We start from the raw sequence: 8,672 nt of genomic DNA on the forward strand, positions 1-8,672 counted from the left end.
AAAAAAAAAAAAAAAGAATTGCCTTTATTCTAGAAATGTGCCTTAAGAATTCTAGTAACAGAATTGGCCAGGTGCAGTGGCTGCTGCCTGTAATCTCAGCACTTTGGGAGGCTAAGGTGGGAGAATCATTTGAGGTCAGGATTTCAAGACCATCCTAGGCAACATAGTAAGACCCCATCTCTACAAAAAACTTAAAATTGAACTGGACGTGGTGCGGTGGTGTGCACCTGTAGTCCTAGGTCTTAGGATGCTGCATTGGGAGGATTGCTGGAGCCCAGGAGTTTGAAGCTGCAGTGAGCTTTGATTGTGCCACTGCACTCTAGCCTGGGTGACAGAGTGAGACCCTGTCTCCAAAAAAATAAGATGAAATGAAAAAGAACAACAGATTTGTTTTATTATTTAGCACAGTCTACGTGCCAAGTCCAGTGCTAAGTATTCTGCAGGCTTTATCATGGAACTATCACAACACTTTTATGAATAGATTCAGATACTATCCTCATTCTTGCCAAGGTTACATGGCAGAGTCCTGAAGATTCTTAGTGTGCTTCTTGTAGTTCCCTAAGTTGAGGAGTTGGATGAGGGAAGGAAGTTTCTGCTGTGCCTGCCACATGCCTCAGCCCTCCTTCTTCCTCCTCAGGGCTGCAGGTGGAATTCATCAACCCCATCTTTGAGTTTTCCAGAGCCATGAATGAGCTGCAACTCAATGACGCAGAGTTTGCTTTGCTCATTGCCATCAGCATCTTCTCTGCAGGTGTGGAGGAGGGGCAAGAGGAAAGCAAGCAAGGACTTGCACTGAGGGGTGGGAGGGCTCTTCCTGTGTTATTTTGGGATAGGAGAGGTTGGGTGGGGCATGTCCCTCTTTCTTGGTTGTGATTTGGGGTATGGAACTAAGACCCTGGCAAGACCTGCTCCTCAACTCTGTTGGTGACCTACAGACCGGCCCAACGTGCAGGACCAGCTCCAGGTAGAGAGGCTGCAACACACATACGTGGAGGCCTTGCATGCCTACGTCTCCATCCACCACCCCCATGTGAGTTTCCCCATAGTGCCCACGCTCCTCCTCCAATAGGCCCATTCCCTGACACCTACCACCTACTTTCCCTTTAATAATCCCTCTCTGACTACATCATGCACAAATGAGATTCTCCACCCTTCCCACAACTTCCCTGCCATGTCATTCCCTGGGGAGAGGCAAAAGCTGCACTTGTCCTTCTCCTTTCCCCAGGACCAACTGATGTTCCCACGGATGCTAATGAAACTGGTGAGCCTCCGGACCCTGAGCAGCGTCCACTCGGAGCAAGTGTTCGCACTTCGCCTGCAGGACAAAAAGCTCCCCCCTCTGCTCTCTGAGATCTGGGATGTGAACGAATGACTTCTGCCCCCATTTCTTCTGCCTCCGAGAATTGGAGCTGACTGAGAAGGGCAAACAAACATTCCTGGGAGCCCGGCAAGATCCTCACTTGGCATTAAAGGAGAGTCAAAGGGTTGAGAGTTTTGTGGCTGCGGGGCAGTGAGGAGCATGCTAACGCTGTGCTCCCTCTGAAGACTGTCCTGACCCCACCAAACCCTGAGCCTGGGGGCCACTTTGCACAAGCTTCTCCACCGCCCTGCCCATCCTGCCTCTACCACTTCCTGTTTTCCCCTCAAGGCCCCAAGAGAAATTCTCCACTGTCACTCTGTGGCTTGGCCATAAATGCCTCGGGGCTGCCTCACTGATAGTCTGGCGCTGTTTGCACAAGAAAGAAGACCAAAATGAACACAGAATGAGAGAAACCAATTTCTGGACTGGGGGTGGGGCACAGCAGGGCAGGAGGAAGCTTGCGTCCTTTAGGATCCGCCTCCAGACTCAGAGGAGGGGGACCTGTCACAAGAAACAGCGGGCCCGGGGCGCGGGGAGGCTCCCTTTACTAGTCCATCGCGCCGTAAATGAAACGCTGAGGCTTAGACGCCCCCCTCCTTCCCCGTTAGTGTTCCAGGTGGGATCGGGTCATATTTATGTGCCGGAGGAAGTGTTGGATTTTCAGGCTGCCTCGGCCGTGTACCTCACGTGCGTGTGTACAGTGCGTCGTTTTCCGGTTGACGTTTGAAAAAAGGGCACAACCTTAAAGACCCAGGGCCCAGTTTCGACTCCCAGGCCTCATGGGACAGGAAGGAAAGCTTTTTGAAGCCGCCGGCAGGCTGCCCTGTGGAGGGTTCGGCCTCTAGAAAGAACTGGACTCCATTTCCCAGCGGGCACCGCGGCACTGCTCACGCCCCTTTCCCGCGTGCGCGCCGGTATAGGTGATTCCGCGGCCTCGCCCTCCAGCCTGGAGCCCCTCTGCTGCCCTAGAATTGGTAGGCTCCACTGCCTGGGCAGCCGGCTTTCCAGCCCCGGAGGCCGGGCACTTCCAAGACGCGTGCGGGGGGAGGGAGGTGAGGTGTGGAGAAAGAATGAGAGCGCTCACGGCCACCTTATCCTGAGAAGTCGTTTGGGATTAATCGGTGTTTCGTCTAAATGGGCTCTATTACCGAGTCGGATTAAAATCTGTGGGAGGAACCTAAACAAAAGGTATTCCTTCGGGTCCTCCCCTTGGCACTCCGTGGCACTGGGCTGGCCCAGCGTGCCCCATCTCGTTCCCATTTCCACACGGATAGGTGTGTGCGTAGCCGCCTTTCTCCCGAGGTCTACTGCACCCTGCAGCGCTGGGCTTGGTGCAGCCCTGTTCCCGCAGGAGTGAATGGTACGGCCCGGGCCCCCCGCAGCCTAGCGTTTCCGCACGGTCCGAGTGGTACGCGCCCCCAGGTGCAGACGCGGAACTGACGCTCACCCGGAGCGGCGCCTAGCGCGGGAGTGACTGACGCTGCGCTACCGGGGGACGTCGGGCCGGGCCTGGCCGGTCCCCCGACTCTCGGGAGGTAGGACAATCCGGGCTGCTGGGGTCCGAGACTGGTATTTGGGTATTTTAGGGACTCCTAGAGGTGAGACGGGCTCTACAAGGAAACGGGGACTCTAGGAGGAAAGGGTCTCTGAAGAGGCCCTAAGTGAGTTAAAGGGCGTAGAGGGAGTGAGGCCTGGGTCGGAGAAGGGGGCGGGGTCAGTGGGAGCGCTCCGAGTCTCCTTTGGGGTGTAGGATGGAGGATCGGGCGCTGCTCAGGGCTGCTTGGTTCGATTTCCGCCGGGCGGGCGCCGCTGGTGCCGGGGCGGGGGCGGGGGAGAACTGTCCAGCAGGTGAGGGGGCGGACAGAGCCATCCTACCCTGGGCCCAAGTCTGCACAGCACTTGGCGTTGTGTTTGTGTGCGCCTCATTTTTGGTTATGATTTGAATAACCATGTTTGGCTTCTTAATAAAGATTATTTTTTAAAAATTTAACGTCTCAAATTGACTTGTTGGAGAGTGGAGACACCATTTAATAATCTTCTTGCAACCGCTCCTCTCCCCATCCTCGTGCATCTCTAAATTCTTCCTCCTTTTCCTGTCCTCTCCTCTCCTCGCCTCTTCCCCAAGCCTGCCAATTGCTTGCCTCATTGCTCCAGTTCACCCTCACGCTGGACCAGTTTGTGCTGATGAGCTTGCAAGGTCACTGCCTGGGGAAGGGAAGGAGGGAAGGAGAGCCTCCTGTTGTGCTCACATCAGCAAAGATGTCATATCTCTCTCTGGTTCCTACGGTTTTACTATGAGACCTGCCTAAAACGAGGGAGGGACAGACCCAAATGGCCATTGTAGGTTGAAAAGGCATGGGTAACTTAAAGGTTTGTGGATTCTGAATCTGTGTCTGGATGAAGTGGATAGTGATGTAGGATTTCAGTAGAGGTATGCCTTTGGAACGTAAGGAGATAGGAACGAGGGGCTTCACCTTAGTAAACAGGGTTGAGGCAAGAGGCAGAGTCTGAGCCTGGCTGGTTATGAAGAATGAGTGTGAGTTGTGGATGGTGTTGGAGGCTTTAGTCTTTGTGGGGAGGGAAGAGAGGAGAAAATAAGAAGGAAAATCTTGGTTATCTCTGCAATCTGAATAACTGAAGGCAGGGCCTGCTGATGAGATATGACTCTGTGCCTAAAAATCTATTCTACCACTTGTAGCTAGAATAGTCACAAGATCTCAGGGTCCTTGTGGCTGTGGGAGAAAAGGAGGACTGTGAATGACTTGGGTTTTATCAAGTAGTTTTCAGTGGAAAGGAGCTGAGACAGCATCAGGCAAAAGAGGCGCCATCCTAATACTATATTAGTAGGAGATACTTCAGTCTTGATCTTTGAAATTTTGGCTGGAAAGGGCTCCTGGTGTTCAGTGTAAACATAGATTTCAAAGCTTAGGCTAAAGGTCTGGTCCTGTAAATTCTGTTTTACTTTAACCTACTTTGGCTCTCACTGTGGACCTTTCTACATACTCCTTTTTTTCCTAATCCCATGACATTAACTTCATAATTTCTTGTAGAAGAAATTGTGGTGTCATTCATATTTCATCCACATCATTCCCTTATTCTGCTTAGGAGGAGCTGAGCTCAGTTTTATGCTGGTGCTCCACCTTCTGCAGTATGTTTATGGGTTTGTAGCAGGTGGGAGAAAGGACTGATGGTTTCATTAAGTAGTGGTGATTCTAGAACTGAATATATGGCATATTCAGGAACTTGGTTGTGAGGAGATATTGCTGTGAAAAGTTGGAGTTATACCTGGTCCGAAGGTAGTGAGTTATCTCAGTTGATTGTTGACAGTTAGTTACAGATTGAACTCCTTGTTCTTGTCTTACCCGCCCTTCTTACTACGGCACTTGACTAGTCTAAAAATATTAAATTCAACTAAAAAAATTTTTTTAAAGTCAGAATTAGGACAAAATGCAAACTAAAGACAGATGTGGGAGAAGATAGCCTAATTATCAGCAAGTGCTGTCAGTCAAAGAGGTGTCTCCAGACTCAAGGAGAGAGTGAATTGTTATGGTCCCTGGCTGACTCTGAGTAGCAGCTGCTAGCACTGAGCGGTCACCAAGCAGGGGAGGGGCTGTGGCTCTGCTATAAATAGTGCTGGGAGCCAGAGTCGCTATGGAGATAAAACTGAATCCTATTACCTGCAGGTCCTCTACTGGGAGCAAGGGAAAAAGGGGAGCAGTATTTTGAGGAGTTGAGAGGTGTTGCAAATGAGTCTTGTTTATTATTAGCCAGAGAGAAAAAAGATAGAACTTTACATTATCTAAATCAAAGAGGGCCTTAAGCACACAGGGAGTGTGTATGTGTGTATGTATGGGCATGCACACAGCAGCAGATGACGAATTGAGGAATGGGATTCTCTATGTGTACATTGAACAAGGTCTTAGTAAGGCCACATGCGGAGCACAGAGTGGAATCCTAGAACACTGGAAATAGTCCTGTAGTGGAGTGAAGCATTTTATTTACAGAAGTGTGTGGGGACCTAAGAGCAAAATAATTAAAATTAAGACCATGTAAACTTTTCCTAATTTTAGGACATGGTTTGGAAATTTATCTGAGCACCTCTCCTTATCCTGCATCTAATTCGTAACCTGTGTAATATATATGATAACAAGGCCAAATCTATATGTATTGTTACTGAGTCCTATCCTGAGACCAGAATACAAGAGAAAGACTATGATTCAGCACCAAGGGCAGAGCTAGTGGGTCTCTTGCTTGCTTGAAGGGGAACAAAAGTAGTTCATATGAGCAATTGGGGCATGGACATTCGTCATCTGAGATCGCGTGAGGTAGAATAGCCAATTGTTGTCTGAATGCAATTAACTAGACAGGCTATATGGTGGTTTCGCATTAAGCAGAATTCAGAATGTTGAAACAGAATTAATTAGGTTTCCATCTAGACCTATAAGTACAGATTAGTGCTAATTGAAAAGTTTAGTTTGGGCTCAGCGCCTGTGGCTCAATTGGCTAAGGCGCCAGCCACATATACCTAAGGTAGCAGGTTCGAATCCCCATCCCGGGCCCGCCAAACAACAATGATGGCTGCAACAAAAAAATGGCCAGCGCTGTGGCGGGCACCTGTAGTCCCAGCTACTTGGGAGGCTGAGGCAGGAGACTCTCTTGAGCCCAGGAGTTGGAGGTTGCTGTGAGCTGTGTGGCCATGGCACTCTACCCAGGGGGATAGCTTGAGGCTCCGTCTCAAAAAAAAAAAAAAAGAAAAGAAAAGTTTTGATCTTGATCCACCCTGTAGGGATCCTGAAAATGACTCGTTTTTGTTATCATAATGTCTGAGTCCGGATGAGACTGCCTAGGTCTGTTTTCAGAAAACAGAGGTTAGGCTGGAAATGAGCTACGGGTAGTTGGTAGAGATGGTGAGCCATTATTTATCCTACTTCTTTTTTTTTTTTTTTTTGAGACAGAATCTTATTTTGTTGCCCTCGGTAGAGTGCTGTGGTGTCACAGCTTACAGCAACCTCTAGCTCTTAGGCTTAGGCGATTCTCTTGCCTCAGCCTCCCGAGTAGTTGGGACTACAGGCGCCCACCACAACACCCGTCCATTTTGTTGTTGTTTGTCCAGGGCTGGTTTTGAACCTGCCCCACTCACTGAGCCACAGGCACTGCCCTATCTTACTTCTTTTTTTTTTTTTTTTTTTGCCAGAGCTGGGTTTGAACCTGCCGCTTTTGGTATATGGGTCCCGCGCCCTACTCCTTTGAGCCACAGGCGCCACCCTCTAACCTACTTCTTGACATTTGACTCTGTGAGCTCTTAAACCTAGATACTAGAACAAGCATGCATCATGTTTTCCTATCTTTAGTTCTAAAGTGGAAGGACTTTTGACCTGTGCCCCTGGCTGGGATAAAGTTGAGAGAGATGAGCCCCTTAGGCATGGCAGTGGATCTTATCGGTACTTTTTTCCTATTAGACTTGGATTTTCAGATAATATCAGAATTCCTCCTGGGACTGCTGACTCCTTGCTTGGTGCCCTGAAGTTGGCTCTGAGATGAACTGATGAATTGGAACCATGGTGCAAAAGAAGAAGTTCTGTCCTCGGTTACTTGACTATCTGGTGATCGTAGGGGCCAGGTAACCAAGAGGGGACTGATTTTTGTCTTGTGGGATAAAACCCAAATTATTTCCTTATGTCCATATTGCCTTGTTTATCTCATTCTTCCCCTATTATTTTATCCTGATGGGAGCACTATTGCCAGTAGGAAAAACGACATGGTCAGGTGGATTGAGAGTATTGGTTTGGGCAAAAATAGAGCAAATCTGTTCTTAATGGGCATCTTTGTGATTTTGAGCAAATATGCTCATTTTATTTACCCCAGGTTTCTTATTTTGTAAAAAGGAAAAGTACATTGTGTTCCTCTCTACCTACATATGCCCTTTTGGTAATTCATTATCTAATGCACCTTGCAAGGTGTTAATCATCTTAACGTGTTAGTGAGAATTTTGTTGTGGAAATTTTCCTTTCATTTCACGATAGGTATCTTCATGATAGTGCAGACTTCATTTAGCCTCCGCTAAATGTAGCAAGCGCCACAGATATTTTTCAAGGTCTTACTGTTAGGTTACTTTATCCAAAATCACATTTTGAGTTTTATTTGTTGACTGTGGTTAAAATTTGATAGTTCTATCACTTCAGGCTGCTGAAATTGTCTTTATGTTCTTCAGGCACCCGAGCAGTGATAGTGTGGCCCAGACTCCTGAATTACTACGGCGATACCCATTAGAGGATCATGCTGAGTTTCCCCTGCCCCCAGATGTGGTATTCTTCTGCCAGCCAGAGGGCTGTCTGAGTGTGCGGCAGCGGCGCATGAGCCTCCGGGATGATACCTCTTTTGTCTTTACCCTCACTGACAAGGACACAGGAGTCACACGTTATGGCATCTGTGTTAACTTCTATCGCTCTTTCCAAAAGCGAATACCTAAGGAAAAGGGGGAAGGTGGGGCAGGGTCCCGTGGGAAGGAAGGAACCCGTGTCACCTGTTCCTCAGAAGAGGTTGGCACTGAGAGCTCAGAGAGTGGCTCATCCCTGCAGCCTCCCAGTGCTGACTCTACCCCCGATGTGAACCAGTCTCCTCGGGGCAAACGCCGGGCCAAGGGGGGCAGCCGTTCCCGCAACAGTACTCTGACGTCCTTGTGTGTGCTCAGCCACTACCCCTTCTTTTCCACCTTCCGAGAGTGTCTGTATACCCTCAAACGTCTGGTGGACTGCTGTAGTGAGCGACTACTGGGCAAGAAACTGGGCATCCCTCGAGGCGTACAAAGGTACAGTTTGCCACTGATCTCAGAAATGAGGGGACGCATTTAAAGATTAGGTATAATTGTTCTGTGAGGGGTATAGGAGGTTTCCTTTATAGCCTGAGGTCCTTTAGACCTATTTAAGCATATTGTGTTAGTCTTTTTTTTTTTTTTTAATAGAGAGAGTCTCACTTTATTGCCCTTGGTAGAATGCCGTGGTGTCACAGCTCACAGCAACCTTCAACTCCTGGGCTTAGGCGATTCTCTTGCCTCAGCCTCCCAAGTAGCTGAGACTACAGGCACCTACCACAACACCTGGCTATTTTTTGTTGTTGTTGTTGCAGTTTGACTAGGGCCAGGTTCAAACCTGCCACCTCGGTATATGGGGCCAGTGCCCTACCTATTGAGCCACAGCCACTGCCCTATTGTGTTAGTCTTTTTTTTTTTTTTTTTTTGAGACAGAGCTTCAAGCTATCCCCCTGGGTAGAGTGCCATGGCATCACGCTCACAGCAACCTCCAAGTCCTGGGCT

General features: G+C 48.8%; 2 protein-coding genes across 13 annotated transcripts in view; both read left to right on the forward strand.

The window, feature by feature from the left end:
- The window catches only part of NR1H3 (nuclear receptor subfamily 1 group H member 3), a 9,451-nt gene extending 7,963 nt beyond the window's left edge, over window positions 1-1,488 (forward strand). For both annotated transcript variants that reach the window (XM_003781292.2, XM_012802889.2), the window contains exons 8-10: window positions 638-751; window positions 936-1,030; window positions 1,226-1,488. In XM_003781292.2, coding sequence (XP_003781340.1) covers window positions 638-751; window positions 936-1,030; window positions 1,226-1,372 — 356 coding nt within the window. In that variant the 3' untranslated portion in view covers window positions 1,373-1,488. The remainder of the gene's footprint in view (window positions 1-637; window positions 752-935; window positions 1,031-1,225) is intronic.
- A 126-nt stretch (window positions 1,489-1,614) lies between these two features.
- MADD (MAP kinase activating death domain) overlaps window positions 1,615-8,672 on the forward strand; it is a 58,792-nt gene continuing 51,734 nt past the window's right edge. For all 11 annotated transcript variants that reach the window (XM_012802833.2, XM_023509628.1, XM_023509619.1 and 8 more), the window contains exons 1-3: window positions 1,615-2,895; window positions 6,820-6,980; window positions 7,572-8,168. In XM_012802833.2, the coding sequence (XP_012658287.1) occupies window positions 6,919-6,980; window positions 7,572-8,168 (659 nt within the window). In that variant the 5' untranslated portion in view covers window positions 1,615-2,895; window positions 6,820-6,918. The remainder of the gene's footprint in view (window positions 2,896-6,819; window positions 6,981-7,571; window positions 8,169-8,672) is intronic.

The sequence above is a fragment of the Otolemur garnettii genome, unplaced genomic scaffold, assembly GCF_000181295.1.
Source record: "Otolemur garnettii isolate 467f Iridium unplaced genomic scaffold, OtoGar3 scaffold00001, whole genome shotgun sequence".
NCBI lineage: Eukaryota > Metazoa > Chordata > Mammalia > Primates > Galagidae > Otolemur > Otolemur garnettii.